At 41.0% G+C, this 22,971-nt stretch overlaps 1 protein-coding gene across 18 annotated transcripts in view; it reads left to right on the top strand.

Moving 5' to 3' along the window:
* The window catches only part of Eya4 (EYA transcriptional coactivator and phosphatase 4), a 247,877-nt gene that overhangs the window by 202,679 nt on the left and 22,227 nt on the right, over window positions 1-22,971 (top strand). For all 18 annotated transcript variants that reach the window (XR_001779457.2, XM_006512524.4, XM_030244877.1 and 15 more), the window contains 2 exons: window positions 8,063-8,199; window positions 9,886-9,969. Coding sequence is in view for 17 of the 18 variants with exons in the window: in XM_006512524.4 (XP_006512587.1) it covers window positions 8,063-8,199; window positions 9,886-9,969 (221 nt within the window). In the remaining variant the exon portion in view is untranslated. The remainder of the gene's footprint in view (window positions 1-8,062; window positions 8,200-9,885; window positions 9,970-22,971) is intronic.

Here is a 22,971-nt window from a genome sequence, read left to right as displayed (position 1 = left end):
GAACATACCTTATCCTTATGTTCAATAAGTGACAGCTGCTTGCCTTGATTTACAGATAAACCTAATGAAATAAACGTGAAGCTAAATATCCAAACTTACAAAGGGCAGTTCTTCATTACTGTCCTGATTAAAGGATAATTACTCAATCACCTAGGAGAGCCCAAGGCTGCTGGTAATGACTGATGCTATTGAGAAATTGCAAATAGCATTCAGTTATTTATTCAGCCTTATTAGGTAGTTTGACAGTGGATTTAAGGACACACTACCACAATGATTAAAAGCAGACATTTCTAGTTCATTATCCTAATGAAGATCTCTTTCTGCTTTTTATATGAAGTTTATCTAAGGTAAATTGTGGTTTTGATTTGCATTCTAAAAGTTAGCAATGGAGATGAAAGATATTTTTAGTTCATCCTTACAAATATTTTAAACATTTAAAAATTAAACATGGTTAGTAACATGCAACAACGTTATCCTTGACTCTAAGACCCTGATAAACACCGTATGTAGTGTGTTTGCTAACTGAACTGATAAACAAGCGCTCAGGTTGAATGAGAGAATTGGTGGAGCCCCTCCCTCTCAGAAACAAGGTTCTTGGGAATGAATTAACAGCCTTTGAAAATCTTCAGGCCTCAGAGTCCAGCTCCTTCTCTGTGATGCCCACAGGAGGGTATACATGGAGAGGAGCGCCTGAATTTCTTCACCTCGTTGGCCACGTGTGCCTGGTTATTGTACCCCTGAGAAGTTATCTGAGCGAAACTGTCAGAGACCCCAGACTCAGCAGCTCTGGCCTGGCATCAGTGAGTGCTCAGTGACTCTTACTCTCAGAATCCTGTGTTCACTCTCCAGTGGGAGAGAGAGGAGGCAGCACAAAGTTACAGAGATCATTCTACTGTCCAATGCCCTCCACAGGAAGGACTCTCACTCCTGTGAAGTCCTTTCAATGAGCGTACAGGCCTTCTCTCTAACATACAGCACTTAAAGCCTGTATGACTCCTTTGAAAGTTTTTCATTGGAAATCTTAGAAATCTATCCGTATTTATTCTGTACGGCATGCTGTTTTGAAATCTGCCTACACAGTGAAGCAAAATGACTACACACCGAAGCCTAATGTTGTTAGCAAACACTTTGTGTGCTTTGTTTCTGAGGTGACAATACTTAAAATACCTTAGCTCAGCAACTTTCAAAACCATTATCCATTGGAATTAGCAGTCTCCATGCTGTAGAGTAAATGTTTTGAACTTAAGGTACGAATAAGGTATATCCATTGTCTGACATCTCCCTTTAACCACTCTGTTCCCAATCCCTCCAGTAACTGCCATTCTATACTCTATTTCTATGGTATCAAGCTTTTCATGCTCCATATAAATAAGATTGTGTAATATTCAACTTTTTGTTCATGTCTTACAACACTTAGAATAATGACTTTCATTGCCATCTATACTGTCACAAAGGGAAAGGATTTCTCTCATATTTGAGGTGTAATCCCATTTGTGTGTGTGTGTAAATGTGTATGTTCGTGTGTGTGTGTCTGTGTGTGTGTGTTTGAGAGAGGGAGAGGGAGAGGGGGAGGGAGAAGAAGGGAGGGGAGAGAAGGGTAAAGGGGGAAAGAGAGAGAGATTGATTTTCTTTGTCCATCTATCTCTATCTTATGTCTTGATACTTAGGTTGACCCCATATCTTGGAATGGGAGAATTAGCTTCTCCTGGAGATGAGTTGCTTTTTGATTGCACAGAGTGGTGAGCCCTGAAACCATAGACAATCAAACAATAAAAAGGGATGCAGCACATTGTATTTATATATCCTTTCACATACATATGTGTACATGCATATGTAGCAATAATAATCAAGGCAAAAGAGGCTATCAATTTGAGAGTGAGGATGGGAGATGATAGTGGGATCTGGACAGAGGAAAGTGACATAATTCTACTTTAATAAAATGTGTATTTTTTATAAACTTGAGGGCAGGACTGTCTTAGCAGAATAGTCATGTATTCACACAACCTGATTTTAAGTCTCAGGCTTCCATGCAGTCCTCTTGATGCTTCAGCCTCAGGGTCTTTTTGTTCACACCAAGTTCAATGACACTTCCCTTTTCTCCTTTGATAACAGACATCCTATAAAGTGTGAGTTTCAGTATATAGTTTGAACTTGCGTTTCTCTAATTACCACTGCTATTTTCATACACTGATTGACCATCTCTATGTCTTCTTCTGAGAACCAGCTGCTCTGGCCGTTGCTTCTGTCTTCAATCAGGTTATTTCATTTTCTTTCCACTGGGTGGTTTGGGTTCCATATATGTCTTAGATATGTCACATGCATGACTTCCCAACATATTCTTTCATTCTGGTGAGTTGTTAGAGGTCTTTCTTGATCAGGAGAAACTATTTCTATTTGGAGGAGGAACTATTAGCCTGGTGGTTATAGCAGAAATTCTGGAATCACATTGACATCACCAAATATCAGCTGATTGTTGTTGCCTAATTAAGTATATTGTGTTGCCAGTTTCTCCATAGTTATAAGATAATAAGGGCATAGTTCTGTGTTAGCTGGGAATTGGGTTTAATTCTCTGTCTATGTCTCTCTCACTCATTCTCACTCTCTCATACACACAATGTTCACAATAAACACCTACAAATCAGAAAAAAATGGCAAATTTTAAATAGATGAAAACATGTTCCTCATTATTACTTTTCAAGAAAATTTTATTTCAAATAATAACTTATCACCATGTATCCACAAAGGTTGAAATAAGGATTAACAGTACCAAGGACTAACAAGAACTATGGGGGATGGTGATACTCATGAGACAGTAGGTCAGTAATTCCTCTATGAAGATCTGCGTCTGTACCAGATGGCTGTACCCCTCCACTGACCCAGCAATACCAGTGCTGAGTAGATACTCAACAGGGAGAGATCTCACTGGCACACACTCAATACATAATATTTATAATTATAATTTATAGTCACCTAACCATGTGACTCACCTAAATGGCAATCAGCAGAAAGAAAGAGTAAGACATGTGTCTTTGAGAGAGTCCTAGACAAATTAAGCAAAGAAGAAACAAACATTCTGAGTTCTCACCAACATAATGAGGTGTAGATGGTGTTTTGATTTTTCATTTTAAAGGGCAGTGCATGCTGTAAACTAAAAGTTTAATAAAAATAAGGCTATCCTTCAGAATTTTCTTCTAAATGCCTGCTTTACTCTCATGGAGAACACTTTTGCCCATGATTTTCTTCTGTATTCTTTGGGTATCTTTAAGATCCTTAACTAACTGGCAAAGAACCACTGAGAACAGATTCTCCTGTGTTTAGAAACCCACACACTTCCTGTGGCCCCATTTTTTCCCTTCAACACTGTGATAGCTGCTGAATCTCAGGTTTAAATAGCTGACTTGTTCCTGCCAGATTCCTTAGTGCTGACATAGGCTGCTGCTAGCCATCCTATCTGTAACTTAAGACAGCGATTGGAAGTTTGCAATTTTCTTGTCTTTCCATTCTTGCACTGCTACCCAAAGTAAAAGGCTACGTGTGTGTGTGTGTGTGTGTGTGTGTGTGAGAGAGAGAGAGAGAGAGAGAGAGAGAGACAGAGACAGAGACAGAGAGAGACAGAGAGACAGAGAGACATAAGAGAGACAGAGACAGAGAGACAGAGAGAGAGACAGAGAGAGAGAGAGAGAGAAGATCACCTTAAAATTGATCTGCAAAAACCATAAAGACATGTATCACACAACCACCTGGTATACCAGCACTTGAAAAGCAGGAGTTCTGTGTCATCCTTGGCTATGTAAGGAGTTTGAAGCGAGCATGAAATCTAGTCTCAAGAAAAAAAGCCAAATAAATAAGAAAAAAGAACAACAAATGTGTGTGTGTGTGTGTGTGTGTGCAAAAAGAGAGAGATTTCATAAATGCCACACCAAAAAAGTTTTGTTTAAGCTTATTTTTTAAAGTAAGAGTTAGTTTGAGGCTGGAACGATGTCTCAGTGGTAAAGAGCACGCCCTGCTCTTGCAAAGGACCTGAGATTGGTTCTCAGCATCCATGTCTGGAGGCTCACAGACAGCTATAACTTCAGGTCAGGGGATCCAGTGTAATCTTCTGGCATTCACGGACACACATAGTTTACATGTGCACATACACATACCTACCTACACACATATACGCATACACATAAATAAAAATAAAATTTTGAGGTATGAATGAATTTGAATCGTGTTATTTAAAGAAAGGTATTAGATTAGCATGACTTATTAACCCAAGGGAATTTTTGTCCCAGTATCCAGTATAAGAGTGGAAAGCAGAGAAGGGTGTGTGTAGTGTTACTTAGAAGTTCAAATATCTAAATCCTATTCAAATAAGCTGGAACGTAAGCTGCAGCAAGGTAAGGCTGTGTTCAAACTTGTAGTTAAAGCATTTTATCAGTGTGCTGTCCACCCTGTCTGTGGTGGCAGTGGCAGTGGCAGTGGCAGGGAAACCAGGAGCCGTGCTGGCACTGCTTTAAGAGCAAACAACATTTACAGTAAGATGTGTTTTTATATCGTTACTTTATTTTTTACTGAAACGAGATTTTTTTCATAAAATATATCCTGATCATAGTTTCCCTCCTCCAGCTCCTCCCAGGTCCTCACCTTCTCCCCACTCACCCAAACCCACATGCTTTGTGCTCTCTCTCTCTCTCTCTCTCTCTCTCTCTCTCTCTCTCTCTCTCACACACACACACACACACACACACACACACACACATTAGGAAAATAATAAAATACTAAGAAACAAATATTAATGAAAAAACGAACATCGTTTTCAAAGCATAAAAAAAACATTGGCATGTGCAGAAATCACCTAAAACCACAAAGCCTTACGTAATATATAAGCAAAAGAACTGTAGGGTAACAAAAAGAATGAAATGCTCAGGTAGATCATGACAAGACAAAACAAAGTTCTGACAGTGCACTGAGTTGGTTTTATGTTGACCATCTACTGCTGAGCACAGGGCCTGCCCCACACTGTTGTTTGTATATCCAGTGAGACTCCATTAGAGAAAACTAACTTTCCATTTGTGAATGGTTTTCAATTGAAGACAGCTTCTGTTTTAGGAATTAGGACCTGCGTCTACTTCCCCTCTCAGTACCTGGATTCTCGGGCCCAGACCTGTGCGTGCCGCCACAGTCTCTGTGAGGTTACACGTCAGGCCTGCTGTATCCAGAAGGCCTTGTTTTCTTGGTGTCCTCCATCTCCTCTTGCTCATCCACAAGGTTCCCTGAGCCCTAAGGTGAAGGGTTTGATAAAGGACTGAGTGTTCCAAGGCCTCTCACTCCCTGCGTACCGTCCAGCTGTTGGTCTCTTTATTTGTTCCCATCTACTGCAGGAGGAAACTTCTTTGACAATGGCTGAGGAAAACATTGACCTACGAGTGTAGCAGAATGTCCTTAGGAGTCATTTTTGTGCTAGGTTCCTTTAGTAGAAGAGTAGTACTTGGTTTTCCCTAGGTGCCTTGCCTATCTGGTTTCAGGCTCTCCATTACAGGAGCAGTGTCAAGGATGGATGGGCTCCATCCCACGGCATGGCCCTTACGTCCTTGGTCACTCCCACAGGCTTAGTGCCACCACTGCACCAGCACCCCTTGCAGGCAGGACACTGTTGTAGATCAAAGGGTTTGTAGCTGGGTTGGTATTTAGCTTTCTCCTTTGGTAGTGTGCAGAGCACCTTCCAGTATAATGAAAATTGGTTAGTAGGGGTGAAGGCTCTAGGTAGGCACCAGCGCAACTTCTCCATCTTCAGTGAGTTGTGTAGATGTTGTCTTCAGCAACAGTTCTTTATCTTACCAATAGAATGGAACCAGTAGCCTGGGCAGTAGCCTGCTTTGTTGGAGCTTCTCATGGGACCCCTTTGGCTACAATTATATTAAATGTACCCCCATTCCATACATTGGGAGCTTTATTTTGTGATGAAAGATGCCCAGTTGGGGCTCTGTCTACCCCACTATCTGGAAATTTTATTTAAATTATTTTCACATATGTATGTATTTTAGGAAGTTTCTACTATATTAGGTTTCCAGATGTCCCTTTAAATGACTCTTTTCATAGTCCCTCTATCTCCTCCTCCCCCTCCATTTATGGAGAGACAGCTAAGGCATATTTTTGATCCCATACCATATGATACTTCCCAAATAAAATGTTGTAATCAAAAGATATGGTAAGATGTTTACCCTATAACAATTACTGTTTCTCAGAAAAGCTATGTTCAATGTGCCATTTTTCAGTATTACTTCATTCTCTGTGAATTATTGCTCTATCATATTGTGTTGTATCTCAGTGATAAATGAAGATCATCATATCACTTTTTACATTATTTAAGTCTAATGTGCCTTGATAACAGACTTGTCTAGAGATTTTCACTTTATGCTTATGGTTTAAATTAAATACAAATATAATTCATCCTCAAAAATTTTAAAAAGGATTATTATCCAGAATTCGGTAGACACTGAAACTAAGGTTCAAGAAAACTAAGTAAAATCCTTGATGTGCTGTCACAAGTCAAGCTGACTTGTTAGGCTGCAACCTTTATAGCCTCAATTTACCCTAACACAAACTTGCTACTGGCCAGTGCTTTATGCTTGTTAAGATCCATGGTCACTAACTTTTCTTTCTTTTTTTTTCCACTTTTTTATTAGGTATTTTCTTCATTTACATTTCAAATGTTATCCCAAAAGTCCCCTATACCCTCCCTCCACCCTGCTGCCCTACCCATGCACTCCCACTTCTTGGCCCTGGTGTTCCCCTGTACTGGAGCATATAAAGTTTGCAAGACCAAGGGGCCTCTCTTCCCAATTATGGCCGATTAGGCCATCTTCTGCTACATATGCAGCTAGAGACACAAGCTCTGGGGGTACTGGTTAGTTCACTAACTTTTCATAAGTCTGGATTTCAAGAACTTGTAAGACATAGAAAAGCCAATTAGATAAGTGATGGCTGGGTGGAGAGAGCTTGTTCTGGGTCCTCATGTACATTAGCATACGAGACACTGGCACCAGAGTAGGAAGACCAGAACTCCGTGGTATCTATCCTGAGCATGGCAGAAGAACAATCTGTGACTACCAGGTAGGAAGGCACTGGAGAGCATAGCTGGAACTAACATCCCGCAGATACCAGCCGCCAAATAATAACTCTGAAGGGGTGTGTTTAATAGGATCAAATATATCACCTATCTGGAAAGATAAAGGCTGAGCTTGTATTCTAAATTTATTAATCCGATGGTTATTCAGGAATCTCAGCAAAGTATGTGCATTCAAGCTTTGGTGAGCGGAAATTAGCTTTTAGTAAGGATATCAGGGAGTCAAAGGAACTGTACCATACAGTAGTGTAACTATTGCCCAATTATGACTATCATGCACTTACAACACAGATAACACACATTGAAATAACTATAGCAGGCACAAGATTTCAACAATTTGTTAAGAAAATAGTAAAGGTAAAATTTTTCTTGCTAATTTTTAAAAATGATTACATGCTCAAATGATATTTTGTGTTTGTTTATGTGAAGTTAACATATGTGGGTTAATTTTACATGTCTCTTTATACCTTCTAATATAACTGCTGGAAAACTGCCCAAGCTCATGGCTTTCACTTACTTCCACTGAGTAGCAGGAGTATGGACTATGGTCTTATGGAGTTTCATTAGTGGACACAAGACAGGAAGGAAGTGGTGAGGTGAATTCAGTAAGAAGGACTGTCCAGTTTGCAAGTGGGGTGCAGGGCTAATTCAGAAGACACCGTGTTGTGTGAAATGTGGCCCAAAGGGAGGTGAGACTAGACCTAAACACAGAAAAAATGGGGGTGAAAGTACAGACAGGAAGCTTGAGGGTACTAGAGGCATTCTGGGTTCTATGAGGAAGTCAATGAATGACCTATACATTATTTTTACTAAATTACAACTTTACATATTTGAACTATAATTTTTGTCACAAAGAGGTCATTAATGTATAGGAATTTGTTAAGTGATAATGAAGACTTGTAGTTGTTCTAAAACTAAACTGTTCTTCTTGGCACACCATGCTATTTATAGGAGAGTTTGATACAGTGCAGAGTCCCTCCACACCAATCAAAGATCTCGATGACAGAACATGTAGAAGTTCTGGGTCAAAGTCTCGAGGAAGAGGCCGGAAAAATAATCCCTCCCCACCTCCGGACAGTGACCTAGAGGTATGCCTGCTTATCGCTGTAGAATGTAAGTTACTTTAGTTTACTGAATGGAATAGTCATACTTTAAATACCTAGTAAGTTTTGAAATTTCTATCTATCTATCTATCTATCTATCTATCTATAGCAAAATTTAAAACAATAAAGTCAGAGGTAACAATACTTTGAAAGTTAAAGACTGATAATTTCATTTTTTATTCAAACTGAAAAAAGTTAAAAAATAAAGCTATGACTTATGCGATAATATCCTTAGAGAAAGATTCTAGAAAGATAAAGAAATCTGTGTTGAAAGGAAAATAGTAAAATCTTGTCAATGAATATATGTGTTAAAATCTGTCATATTTGTGGATTTTAAAGTACTCTTTTTCATTTGTGAGCTCTGTGAAATGTAACTACATTGAGCAAGTTGAGTTTCTATTATAGAAATCTATCATTAGCCATAATATGTTCATACACAATCACAAAGTTCAACTGAAGAAAAGGATTAATCTCCAGATGTAACACAAATCGAATAGCACACATTGTGCCTCTTCCTACGAGATATGTATGAATATACCAAAGAGATGAAATGTGTTCTGATGCCTACTGGTATGACCTGAAAGAGGACAGCGAGGCAGCCCAACTGACAGGGAGCTGGATAGAGACACTGGCCCATTCCAGAGTAGAGTGACATCTAGTGTGGCCCAAACTCCAGATTCTCTTCCAATGACGAACCTCTGTTGTCTGGGTCCAATCTCCTAAATTTGTAATGTGAAATCTTTCATAAGTCTCTGCAAGCCAAACAATATATTCACCAGCCTATGTGACATGTCATCGTTGTTTAGGAGCTATCCATAGACTGCCTTAAATCCATTTTGAAAATATCTTATGCAAATTCAAAATAAATTCCAAAACACAGTGAACCCCAGGAGATCTAGAAATATAAAATATGTCAACATTAGACTTCTTTCTATCATAAAATCAGAATTTATCTTTTCCATGTTAACTATAATCAAATTTGGGTCTATTCATTACAAGTCAGGACACCTGATTATTAAACTTCTGAAAATTTTTATCACCCATGTCCCCAAGTTTTATGAGAATCAGACTTTGCAAAGTAGGCACATGACCCACAGATTCAACAAAGCTTGGTTCATATGGAGCTCACAGAGACTGAAGAGACAAACACATACCCTGTATGGGTCTGAGCTAGGATCTCTGTATATACCTTATGATTGTGTTGCTTGATGGTTTTGTGGGACTCCCAACAGTGGGGGTGAGATGTCTCTGACTCCTTTGCCTGCTCTTGAGTCCCTTTTCCTCCTACTATGCCACCTTGTCCTTGATAGGGTTTGTGCTTAGTCTTATTGTAACTTGTTATGCCATATTTGGTAGATGTCCCTGGGAGGCTTGCTTGTTTGGTTTTGAAGGGAAACAGAAGAGAAGTAGATCTGGAAAAAAAGGGAATGTGGAAGGGGACACTAGGAGGAATGGAGGAAGGGAAAACTGGTCAGGGTATAATATGTGAAAGAAGAATAAAAGAAAGAAAAAACTAGAAAAATACAAAATAAGATTAAAAAAGGAATAAACCATGAGAGAGGGTAGTTTTTTATAAACCAGTCAAGACCACATAAAACAAGAAAGGGAATTTCTTTTAACTGTAAAGATCTGTTTCCTTAAGCCATTTTGACCCTGGCCGTTTCTCTTCAGCGTGTGTTTGTCTGGGACTTGGATGAAACCATCATCGTCTTCCACTCTCTCCTCACGGGCTCTTATGCACAGAAGTATGGCAAGGTAAGGAGCCAAGAGCTTATTCCCAAATGTATACAGAATTTAACCAGTTAAAAACTCAAGGTATGTTTTAAACTGCTTTGTTTTCTCCATCAACTTTTATGATAGTCTCCCCTTTGGCCAGTTCCTGATCTCTGCAGAGCTAATTAAAAGTTACCTTTACACCTTTTGCAGGAACTTTGAGTTTTCTACCTCAAGACCAAGGACCCTACTCTTACACATTTGGGGATAACATCCCTTCACTTACACGAAGGCTCAGCATTTCACTGCCTTTCTCTCTTGCTACTCATTCTGTAGTGACCTTCTTAGACCAGCATCTTGACTGTGTGAGTTCTGTGTCCTGGCCTGATATAACCACAGGAGGCTGCTCTGGTGGAAACACGCATATTAGCTCATCATGGACTTTGACTCTGTCAGTAGGATTTGCTCGAAAGAGAGTTTGGTGAGAACATATTGGCCTGGTTTCCACTACTGTATGAAAGTATGTGGTTAGCTTTGGGTCTTTTACAAATCACAATCACACAAACGGAAATGTCTCCCTGTGCCTCACAGCACGGCATGACAATTAGTGGGTGGGTTCCTATGTCCCATCAACATGCTTTATAGCAACAGTTATAGTCTCATCTTCTAGACAACACATGGTGGATTGCATTAAACTGTGTCTTTTTTATTTTTCATTGGTGTGTATGTTTGTATGTGCATGTGCACATGCATACAAGTGACCATGAACTCCAGAAGAATATGTCAGATCCTGAATCTTAAGTTAGAGGTGTTGCATGAGTCAATATATGGGTTTTGGGAACCAAACCCAGGTTCTCTGGAAGAACAAGAAATGCCCTTAACCATTGATCAATCGTTCCAGCTCAAAGGCCTCTTTGTAAATTTGTACTTTGGATTAATCTGTGCTGTCATCTGTTTTTACTTTCTAAGTACATATAAAAAGTAGTCATTTCTTTTCAGCAACCATTTACCAAAAGTGTCTTTGTTCCTTTATAAGGGTCTAACACATGTCTTGAAACTATACTTTCAGGGTCTATTTCGTTTATAAATTAACAAATGAGTTGTCTCTTAAGCTTTGACATGTCTGCTGGGATGAGGATAGAATTTATGGAATATTAAAACAAACTCACACACCCAAATTTGTATCTCATATTTATTTTTATTTCCTGTTTCTTGCTGGGTATTTTTATAGTAATGTGCCAGTGATTGTAGGCCGCTGTTACAAAGCATGACCACAATTTATAACTAAATTATTGTCATAATCCTGGAGTGTTTTCAAAACTATACCATGAGCCCCTTTAAATGACTGTGATGGTGTATACAGCTACATTTCACAGTAAATGAAAACTGAAATAGCAGTGAGTCGTGAATGTGTGTGACCCCTCTAAGTCAGGGAGTGTTCTGAGCTGCACATGATCCCTGTATCATATCAGCAGTGATGGGCCTCCCCTTGTGGAGTCTCCTTACACTTTAACATGTGCCTTGACAACAGGTCTTCGTCCCTTTCTAGGAATTTGCATCTTTTAAATTATGAGATCATTAGAATTTCCCAAATGGAATCTGAAGACAATGGTAAACAGTTCATTACAGCTGTTTTCTTTTTGTTAGACTGAGGACAGCACGTTCTCCAGTCCTCTTGCCCACAGTGTGTGACCTCAGTCTGATCTCAAGGAAGTCCTTTGTATGCAGGCTGAGGTCTTCCTACAGAACTTCACACCTGAAGCCTCTGGGACTGAACTGTAAATGACAGGAAATATAGAGAATGAGGCTGAAGATCAAGGGGGACATAAGGAGAACAGGAGGTGGAGGGAATCCCAGCAGCCTACGGAGGTGGGAATCCATTGTGCCACTCAGTGGGGAAAGCAAAAGTCAGCAAAAAATGTCGGCCACAGGTCACACCCACTCCACTAAAAACTTTCCTATACAAGGTCAGGATACTATTGAATGTCTCTCTTATTCAAAAATGTTTCACTCCAGGATTTAGAATTGTAGAAGAAAGTTCAAATTTCTCCCACTTGATGATGTGTCTGGAGAAGAGATCACCGCCTTCTGAGTCTCCCCACTGAGCTCTGTGGTCCTCCATCTTTCTCTTCCTTTCTCATTTGTACTTCTATTTTCTGCCACAAGTCAAAGCCATGCAAGCACCTCACCAGAACAGATCAATGCCAACACAATGCCAGACCTCAGACATCCAGACCCCCGTAGCCTTCCTCCAAAACTGCCTTTCTTTCTAAGTTGCCCCATCTCAGGCGTTCTGCTATGGCAACAGGAAGCTGCCACCACAGTGTTTGGCTTGGTACACACCAGTGTTCCCAACAGCCTCATATTCGGAATTCTTCCTCCAGGCACCAACTCCATTCTGAGAGGCTACAGCGCCTTTGGAAGGAAAGGCATAGCAAGCAGAACTAGATCTGTAGGAACAAGCCTTGCGGGCTACAGCAAGCCTCTGATTTCTCCTTCTGTCCTCAGTGATAAGAACAACCCCACCACAATGCATAATTCCACCAGTGTTCTGGCCCAATGGGTGAGGCAAACTGCCTCTGAACTGAAATCTTTAAAACTGTGGGCCAAAATAAATCTTTTCTCCTTCAAACAAAAACGTCATAAAGCACAGGGAAGCTCAATTGCCTCACAAGCTGGCTGACTCTAAAAGCCAACCCCAAGCCAAACTCTCAGCATCACTGGCAAATTTCAAGAGGCACTGGGAAATTTTCTAAATGTTTTATCTTGGCAAAACAAACAAACAAACAAACAAACAAACCTGGTCCTTCGACATGTCAATTAGTGGTCTTCAAAGAAAGTTTGTGGCAAGTGAATGTGAAGAGTGCTTACATCATTGTATGGGGGTTCACTGCAAGTTATCATACCAAAATAGTTCTGAGATAGTGTAAACAATCATGTCGTGAGAGTATATTCATCAGCTCTCCAGTGACTTTACAGGCTGATAGAAATGAAGTCATTTTAGCTGTTACTTGAAAAAAATAATAATTTTCACTGCTCTTAGAAATAGTAACTGAGATGAAACTGGAGCTACAACTCAGCTGTTAAAAGCACTGCTCAGTCTCCAGCACACTTGAAGGCTCATACATCTACAACTCCAGCCCAAAGGATCTGATGCCCTCTTCTGGCCTCTATAACCAACTGCATACACATAATGCACATAAACTCACAAGTACACACACTCATATACATAGTTTAGATAGTAACTGGGACCATTAGTTTTGGAAGGTGGGTGGAAGACCCACATCCCATTAAGAGTTGTGTAGATTTGAAATTGCTTATGTGCACTCAGTCCATTTCATGATTCAAGTGACTCACTGCTTTGATGTGTATTAGAAAACATTCCAAGTATTTATGTGTGTGTGTGTGTGTGTGTGTGTGTACATGTCCCATATTCAAAGGACTTCTTTACAAGTTGGTTCTCTCCTTCCATGACATGAGTCCCAGCGATCAATTCCAGGCCATCAGATTTGGAGCAAGCACCTTTACCCTGAACCATCTTGCCAGCACCAATGTACATTCCAAATGGACACCTTGGTGTAATGGTGATTTAAAGGTTTAAAGGAAAGCATTCTTTATGCATATTCTACAGAGTATCATTATATAAAATACCTATGAATAGGGCTTCTCCAGCTAGAGGGAAGAGGCAAAGAACAAGAGACCCCATGATCCCCCCAAAGCTAGGCAGCACTCCTGTTATTCTCAATCACCCAAGACGGGTTTACAGAGGCCAAGGCTTCTACTTCCTGTAATGAATATCAGCTGAACTTGGTAGGCTGTGTGACAAGCCATTTGACCTCTGAGCCAATTTCTTTATCAGAAAGTGATTATAGGGGCATAACCTAATCTTGGCACTTAAAAGGCTGAGGTGGGGAGAATATGACTTCAAGACCAGCCTGGGCTATATAGTGGGTTCTAGGCCAGCTTGCAGTACATGGAGAGACCCTATCTTGAAATAAATAGGTGGGATTTTTTTGTCTTAATTAGGTTTTTACTACTATTGTATACAGTTTGAACTATTGTGAACAGACACAAGGACCAAGGCAACTCTTATAAGGACAACATTTCATTGGAGCTGGCTTATAGGTTCAGAGGTCCAGCCCATTATCATCAAGGCAGGAGCATGGCAGTGCCCAGACAGGCAGGCATGTTGCAGGAAGAGCTATGAGTTCTACATCTTCATCTGAAGGCCTCTAGAAGACTGGCTTCCAGGCAGCTAGGATGAAAGTATGAGAGCCCTCACCCACAGTGACACACCTACTCCAACAAGGCCACACTTCCTAATAGTGCCACTCCCTAGGCCAAGCATATTCAAACCATCACATTGAACTCAAAACTCAAAAATAAAATAGGCGATTCTCTTCCATGTGGGAGTTAGTGGGTGGGCTAAATGGGATCATCTCAAGAACATTTAGCTATGAATCCAAGGATCTGCTTCTCAGGTCCAAGAAAGTAAAGTATTAACACTCACTCTTTTCTGCCCAATGAGAAATATGTAGAAATGGGTGCTCTCAGAGATGCAGAACGTCTGGGCTTGCTCTCCTGATGCTTATGGCAGTGCTGTAATCACACAAAATACATTAAGCCAGAAGAAGAGGGCATGTGCAACTGAACTGTAATGTCAAGCCCTAGAGCTAACACATCTATCTACCAACTTGCTCCTGTCTCTCCCACACCTCTGGTCTCCTACAGCATGCTTGACGCTCCATAAGTACATCCACCTCAGTGCACTGGCCACTTAGCTCTAGCTTCTGCTCTATGCCACTGGTGTGGTACAAGGCATTGTGCAAGTGGCCTAGACAACCAGGACTTGGCTCTCTGACACGATCTTAAGTCTCTATCCTCCTTTAGTCTTATGCTGCCACATGAGACCTTTGCAAATAAAATCCATAGTCTTCAGTCTTCTAGGAATGCCATGATCTTATGTAACTAGTTTTATGTGTTCACTTAAGAAACCTTGTAGAAATTTCTACACCCACCTGTAAATAATATATACATTTGCAAGGTTCTTCCTAATATGTTATCACTTTGTGACTCTGCTCAACTGTCAACACTCCCTCCTCGCAAACAGAACTATTTCTGGATCTTTCTGATGGTGGCAAATGCAGACTCTGCTGCCGGGAGGCTGTGTGATGGGTTCTCTGGCCGAGCACCAGTTGGCATGCACAGCTTCATCACTGCAAAAATCTAAAATAGAAGTTCATGAATTTGACAAGATGGCGCCCAGGGATCATCCCCCTATCTGGAAGTCTATGAGGATGGTTCTGATGCTCTGAGCAACTGTGCAAATTATTTAACCTAAATAACAGTAGTTCCTTTCTAGGGTAAGGGAATAAACATTAACAAATTTTGCTGTAGGGGGTTAATGAACGTTAATGACTTGCGTCCTTGGAAGCCACGGTCATCTCCAGGCATTCGGCTTAAGGAGACAAGAGATGAACAGCCCAAGTCAGGGGAAAGATTGAAGAAAAGCAAGTAACTGCACTGTAACATGGTTGTAGTTCAAGCTAGCAAGAAGACTTGCTGATATGGAAGGCCAGAGCTGGGGAATGAGATGCTCATCAGAATAAACCACTCCACTGCTTTTGGATTTGACAATCGATGCACTCCACAGAAACAGGACATTGGTAGTAACAGTCACTGGGCTTTCTACAGAGTCGTAAAGAAAGCAGTGTGCCCTTTAGTAGAAAGTGACTGGTATTGCTAAATGATTAAAATTGTAGGTCTGAAGCAACCACACCTGGGATGGCTAACACCATGACCCTTCTGAACAAAGAGTTGGAGTTTAGCTTTGTGGGAAATATAGACCCAAGTTCAAGTTCTCTCTCCTCCTGTCAAGATCACGTGACCTTTAGAAGTCTGTGTAGTATGTGGTTCTAAGGGAATTTGAAATTTGGGCAACTGGATGTTCTCCAGGGAGCGCGCTTCTTCTATTTGTATCTGTCACTTTGCCCGTCACTCTGACATACTCAGTTCAGTGACAACAACTCAACAGTCTTTGTAATCAGGTGGCTATAACCAGGTTTTGGAGTACATAAAGCATAGAAAAACTGGTGGTTTATACCTTAATCTAAGCACTCAAGAATCTAAGGCAAAAAGGGTCCCTATAGGTTCAATGCCAAGTAAAATAGGTAGTATTTTCATGTTTTCTAAAAGTATGTTAACGTACCTATATGTGTAATGTGTACATAAATAGAGCATACATACAAAGAGTAAAGCTGAATCCAGGACACTAATGTGTGCCAGTCTGCCTGTGGGAGGTGGAGAGACAATGGTGGCTATTTAATTCTTAGAGCTTGGACCTGATACATAGTCATGTTAGAGCCTCTTTCCCTGCTATGCTGAATGGTGTGAGGTGATAGAAGTGTGTGTGTGTGTGTGTGTGTGTGTGTGTGTGTGTGTGTGTGTGTGTAGATCATCAGCAACTGTCTACCTTACCTTATCGTGTGAGACAGGATCTCTCTGGCTAGGATCTAGTCCTCACTGGATTTAACTAGTCTGACTGATTAGTGAGTTTCATCATCAGTCCAGGGCTGTCAGTCTGGCCCCGTGCACAGTTATGTATGTGGGTTCTGGTGGTGGGACTCACGTTCTCACAATTGTGCTGCAAGCACCTCATCTCCCCTTGAAGAGATTTCTCTCTGAGCCAGCACAACCTGTGACCTGCATCGCCCTATCCCCAACCCTGTACTACTGGCCACAATATTATGAGCTGTTCTAGGAAAGGCCTCTTGAGCTAAATTCTTCCCAGTTGCTTTTCTCCTTCTCTTCTCATCCCCAAATTACAAAGGAGGACACTCTTCTGGGATCTGAGAAATCATAGCTGTGGCAAGGCTTTCTCAGTTTTTCTGACTGGATCTCTTCTTTATTCCCGACTCGGGCTCAGTCTTCCCTAAAGTATGTCCTGCCTTCCCAGGCTTGGCCCCACTGCTGGATGTGCCGCCCCATGTGACAGGCCCACTGCTACACCCAAGACTGCCCGTCTCTCATATCGTATCCGCGTGTGGCTAACTCCCTGGCTTTTTATCCACTCATTAGTCCTGGCAGGGGCATGCTGGATTGCACTGACTACCACAACTCCGCCCCAAGCTTCTGTGTCTACTCGCCTACGTTTCTTTGCACTACAGCATTATCATCACCGGAAATGCTGTGTTTACTGGGCTGTTTTTTAGCTATATCGCATAATAATGATAACTGGAGCTCAGAAGTACATGACTTTTGCTTTTAATTTTTTTTTTGCCTTTATTGGTAAGTATGTGTGAGTTGGGGGTCTTCTGTGAACTTGTTCTCATGTGGGGTGTGTAAGTGTTCATGTGTGTACAGGTATACATGTAAATTATATGCATACATGTGAAGACCAGACATCTTCCTCTCCAGTATCGAAGTTGTTCATTTTTTAATCTACTCCCTCCTATAACCCCTATTCCCTCTTATATTCTTGACTTCTTTCTTATAAATTACTATCACTTCATATATAAATGCATATATATGTTGACACAAGCTGCTAAGTCTCTTTAATGTTGCATATTATTTAAAAATACATACACATACACACGTGTGTGTGTGTGTGTGTGTGTGTGTGTGTCCACTTGGTATTAAATAATCGCAGGGAGCTGTTTCCTAGGGAAGAGTAATTCTCCTTCTCCCAGAGGTCATTAGTTTCCTGTAGACCTTCATCTAGACATAGGGCCCTGTGAGTCTTCCCCAGCTACAGAAACAGGTCAACCAGGTCAACCAATGTGTTCATTGCTCAGGCCTTGTGTAGACAACCATACTGCTGAGATTACACGAGTGTACCATACCTGTCACATGCGCAAGACACAATGTCACAGTAGACGTCTGATCCTCTGGCTTTAGAAACTTTTTATCCCTTCTTCTGTGACATTCCCTTAGTCTCAGTTGCAGGAAATTGTGCTTTGGATGAATCAGTTAGAGCCAGGCACCCACACAGTCTGTTCTTCTCTGCAGTTGACCAGTTGTGGCTTTCTGTAATGATCTGGTACAAAAGGAAGCTTTTCAGATGAGAGGTGAGACCTATACTAACCTGTGGGTGTGAGGATGAACATTTAGAATGCAGTTAGAAATTATGTTCATTTAGGAAAGTGACTGTAATGGGGTCTCCTCTAAGATCCATGAGCTCACCAGCAGTAGGTGGCTGGGTTTTCAGTACTGGGAATGGGTTCTGTCTTGAGTAGCTATGGTTATCGCCAAGATTTAAATGCCACTATTGTACCCTTAGGGATATCTTGCTGTGGTGGCCATTGTTATAGTTCATGGGCATCACAGCTGGTATGATACCTGATTGATAGCTTTCATAGTGACTTCTAGTATTGTGAAATCTATTCCTCAGTTGAGGAAATCTTGGGTCAGATTCAATTCCATTCCTTAGACTCCTGTGTCTGACAAATGTGGTGCCTTCAGTGACAGGGACTTGCCATCAATCTCTGAAGACAGCCAAGGGTAATAGTAATGCCCTGTATTATTTTATGATCTTCTGAGACTCACTTGACCAACGACTCCAAGGGAGTCTTCTCGTGCCAGGTAGTAGGGTTTTTATTAGAGAGTCTCTGCCTATTGGGGACAGTACCATCATCTCAAGTGGCACAAGTTCATATAAACTGAACTTTGATGCTCACATGCTTGCAAAGTATATGTAATTTTAGATAAATATACTATTACTCCCTGTGGATTTTCAAAACATGATTCATCTTTAGTGTGACCTGTTTGTCCTTCCTCCCTCTCCTATACTGACTTTCCTTTCCTCTCCCCAGTTATATCACACATCCCTCTTTTCTCCTTTGAGACAGAGTCTCTCCTTGAACCTGCATCGCACTGATTCATCACTGGCTGACTAGTGAGCTCCAGGAGTCTTTCCCTAGCAATGAGATTATGATTGCAAGTCCAGCCTTTTGTATGGGGGCTGCGATCTGAGCCCAGGGTCCAAGTGCTTCCTCAGCAACCACTTTGCTAACTGAGCCATCTTTCCAGCTTTACTTTGATTTGTTGGTTTTGTTTTGTTTTGTTTTGTTTTGTTTTTCCATTCCCAGAATTTGAGCATGTCATAGGCACTCAAAACCATATATATGAACAGATGATCAATAATAGAATGTTCCTAACAGCATTTTCCAATTCCCTCTGAGAACTTGCTTTTTTTTTTTCCCTTTCTTTTAAGCAATACTTGGAGTTGAAACTAAGGACCCAAAGACCCAGCCATCCCTTTAAGAACTCTGGAATCGACCACCTGTTCCTCAAACAAATAGGTCAAATATGGAGTTTCCTTTCCAGATGATGAGTGGATTTCATTTTACCTCTTATGTCTAATTAGAAAAGTCCTTGCATCTTGAGAACCCAGGAACATGTTCCACCTTGGTTTGTGGGCTGACTTATCTTCCTTTACAGTGTGTTTGGGCATCTTCTGTCCCTTGAGTAAAAATCTACAAATGTACTTTATGTCCCAGAGGAATAACTGGTGCAAGATCCCAGGGTCTTAAAAGAAAAATACACCCCCATTTCTTTAAAAATACATAATTGCTGCTTCTCCTGAGATATTTTTACAGTGTTTCCCTAGAGGAGGAATTGCAGCTGATGGCCCAGGATAGGGCAGAGACCCACAGACAGACAGTCTGGCTCCGATTTATGTTCTGTGCTAACATGGCTAATAGGCATTAGTATTTTGATTTAGAGAAGTGCTCTACTTGATCCCGATTTGGGTGTATACACTGGTAACATCTGGCTTAGAGGCACACATTTCAAGGTCAAGAGTTATTTATTTTCTTCATCTTTTTCCTCCTCTTCCTCACTCTCTTTCTCTGTCTCTCTGTCTTTGTCTCTGTCTCTCTGTCTCTGTCTCTCTCTCTCTTTCATCTGGCTCTCTGTCCCTCTCTGTCTCTGTCTCTTTCTGTCTCTCTCTGTCTCTCTCTCTCTTCCATCTTCCCTCCCTTCTTCCTTCCTTTTCTTCCACTCTCTCCAGCAGAGTGTCTTGGGAATCATTTCAGTGTTTTGACAAAGTACTACAGAGCATAAATTGGCAGAAGTTCCATTTGCCCCATGTTGAACTCTGCAGGAGACATGCTGAGTCCTTTAGAACTCTTATGTGTGTCATGTGTATCAGGACTCTCATCCGACCCTGCCTGTGCCTTTATTTCCCCACTTTATCACTCTGCCCAAGTCTTTGCTATCACTTCATTTTCAATACTAAACTCAACATTCACTCCCCCTAAGTGGAAAAATGCAGCAAATCTGAATTCATAAGACACCCCATAAACATCTACGAAAATAGTAGGAATTTCAGTACAAGACTTGGGTTCTCTCCAGAAATATATCTCACTCTCAAATGCTTGATAATGCAGTGGAACTGTAGCCACCAGTCGCCCCTTCCCAGCCAGAGGTATCCACCATGACCGGGTTCTGAGAAGGCTTCCTCCCCCCCAAACCACCCACCCCCTAACAAATATCCCTCCCTTTTAGAGTTTGAGATCTGTGAGTCCTTCACCTGGAAAAGTGTGGCACTGTAATCTGCTAATTTAGAATTAGCTGTCCCAGTGACTTAGTTAACTGGAAGGGGGGATAAATCATATATTTGTAAAGAAGCCCTCCCAAAACCGTCTCTGAGGAACAAGAATATCACCTCTTGACTTAGTTTTCCTTGGCTTGTGGCCTTGATGACCAAACACCTCTCTGTCAATGGGCTTGCTCTCTGAAAACCTTAGTAAAATCTAACCAACTCACACTCTGACAAAATTCAAATCCAAAATTATCCAGTTAAGAAGTGGGATTTTTGCCAGAATGCTTAATAAGTGCTGGCTGTAGTAGGGTGAGTGTTGTACAAACACCACAGCTTGGAAAACAAGTGATTATCCCTCCCAGTGCCATGGGCTTGAATTCCAACTGTACACTCCAATACAGCTTTCATTTTGCCATATGCTAAGCTCGCTCACTATAAGGGCCATGTGATTTTTTAAAAAGAAAAAAGTATGTATTTGTTTCAAGCTTATTAGATGCACAGGAAATACATCTTTTGTGGATTTTTCTCCCACTGTTTGGATAGCACAGAGGGAGGTGTCGTTCAGAAACATGTTATCAATGAAAGTAACAATCACAGGACCCCTAGGATTTCTCCTGTCTTCCCAGAAATCAAATCTATAAATGCAAAGAATGTAAGAAATGACCGTAAGATAGCCAATAATTTTATTGGAAACCTAAAAGGGGAGACAAAGACCAGTTGGGATAAAAGATTCGCTACCTAGCCTCCAAAAGAAAAGCTCTAAAAAGATATTTCTGTACCCGCATCTGAAATTGATATCTTCAGGGCAGAAAGCATCAGAGTACCGTGAATCTCCCCTTTACTGTCTTGCATCATGGGCATTCCTGAAATTCAAAGAGCGTCACTAATGGAATTATATGTTTTCATGCTGTAATTACATTTGATTTCCCTGATAGTTCTGTGGACTTCTTGTTCATGGGTCCATGACTTAGCAGAATATTTCAAAGTTTTCTATAACATTGTTCTATTATGACCCGCTCTGTTCCCTCCGAAAAGAGAGGATTAGCAAGAGCAGTTTTTAGCATAAAAAGACAAAATGCATGGTTAAAATATTATTCAAGCTTCAGAGGGTTCTTTCAATGACAATAAAGGATATGAACACCAACAAAAGAGAGCCTGACAATGGAGGGAAACACAATCAGGGTCCTCTACATTCTGAAATGGCCTGAGATAATTAAAAAAAATGAGTTGGGGGGCACAAAACATGTATTTCTTTATATTTGATGAGTGCTTTTTAGATAAAACAATTTGATCTTTGTCTTGTACTGAGTATTGTAGACATTTTGAACGTTTTAGAATCCTTATATATAGTATGTATCAGTGTCCACATCCAACCCTGCCCATGCCTTCATCACCCCATCTTTTTGATTTGGGGATACTTGGGTATATTGATCCTAGTAACTTGTCACTGACAACAGATCAATGTGGCAGTAAAGCCTAAGTCCAGGTAGCCAAAGTCCATGCCCCAGGATATGAGCAATCTCCATAGGATTTTGTCAAGAATCTTTTGCCAAGCTCCACAAAAAGGCCTGCTGAGAAAATGAAATTAATTAAGTACAGTGAATTCTTACTATCCCTGCCTCATCTTCATCCACATCAACCCATAAGTTTGTTCTGTACACCTGCATATCCATTAACATGCAGTTCCTATTAATGGGGCTCTCCTATGCTCCACGTTCTCATGGCCACAGAACACAAGAGTGACACTGGGAATGTGTTTACATCAGCAAACTGAAGTGACGCTATTTACACAGCTGCTCAATCTCAGTACATTTCTTAAAATGCCACTTATTAGAATGTTGAGATCCAAAAGGCAGTTCTCTGTTCTCACATGCCTGCAGTCTGGTTCATGGACAAGCCACACAGTCCAAGTTCTTCCCAGGCTGAGTTCTTCCCAGGTAACTGCTCAGCCAAACCGGATAGTGTCCTCTAGACTTCTCAGTGCTGTGCACAATACTTTTCTCCCCCTGAGACTTCCACCTGGCCTCAGATGCGAAGGAATCAGCCCTTCCAGTTTTTCCACTTTCTGCCTTCCCCTAGTCACACCTCAATCTTTTCAACAGAACCATGCGAATGATTGCTTTCATGTCCCCAAACTCTTCTCAGGTCTCAAAATCTCCTGACACTGAGACTTCAGCTTCATTTAATCATGGTAAAGAGACAACACTTCTGCTCTTAATTCTTCAACTCTTGCTGCTATTTAAGAGATCAGCCACTGTAGCAAACCATGGAGTCATTTTGACTTCCCATCAACCCCTCCCGTCCCTACATCGCTAAAAGCATAGATTCTCTACACAGTTATGTGCAGTGAATGAATATTCTTTTAATCTCCATTTCCTGCAGCTTCAATGAAATTCAGGTTAGAGCAAACTACATGTATGGTTAAATAGAGACTCCTGCTACCCTGCCAATCAAAATGCTGTCCATATTAAGTGGCATTGTACCATCTGTTTTACTATCCT

Source organism: Mus musculus, chromosome 10 (genome assembly GCF_000001635.26).
Source record: "Mus musculus strain C57BL/6J chromosome 10, GRCm38.p6 C57BL/6J".
NCBI classification, from domain to species: domain Eukaryota; kingdom Metazoa; phylum Chordata; class Mammalia; order Rodentia; family Muridae; genus Mus; species Mus musculus.
This window is presented reverse-complemented; position numbering and strand designations above follow the sequence as displayed.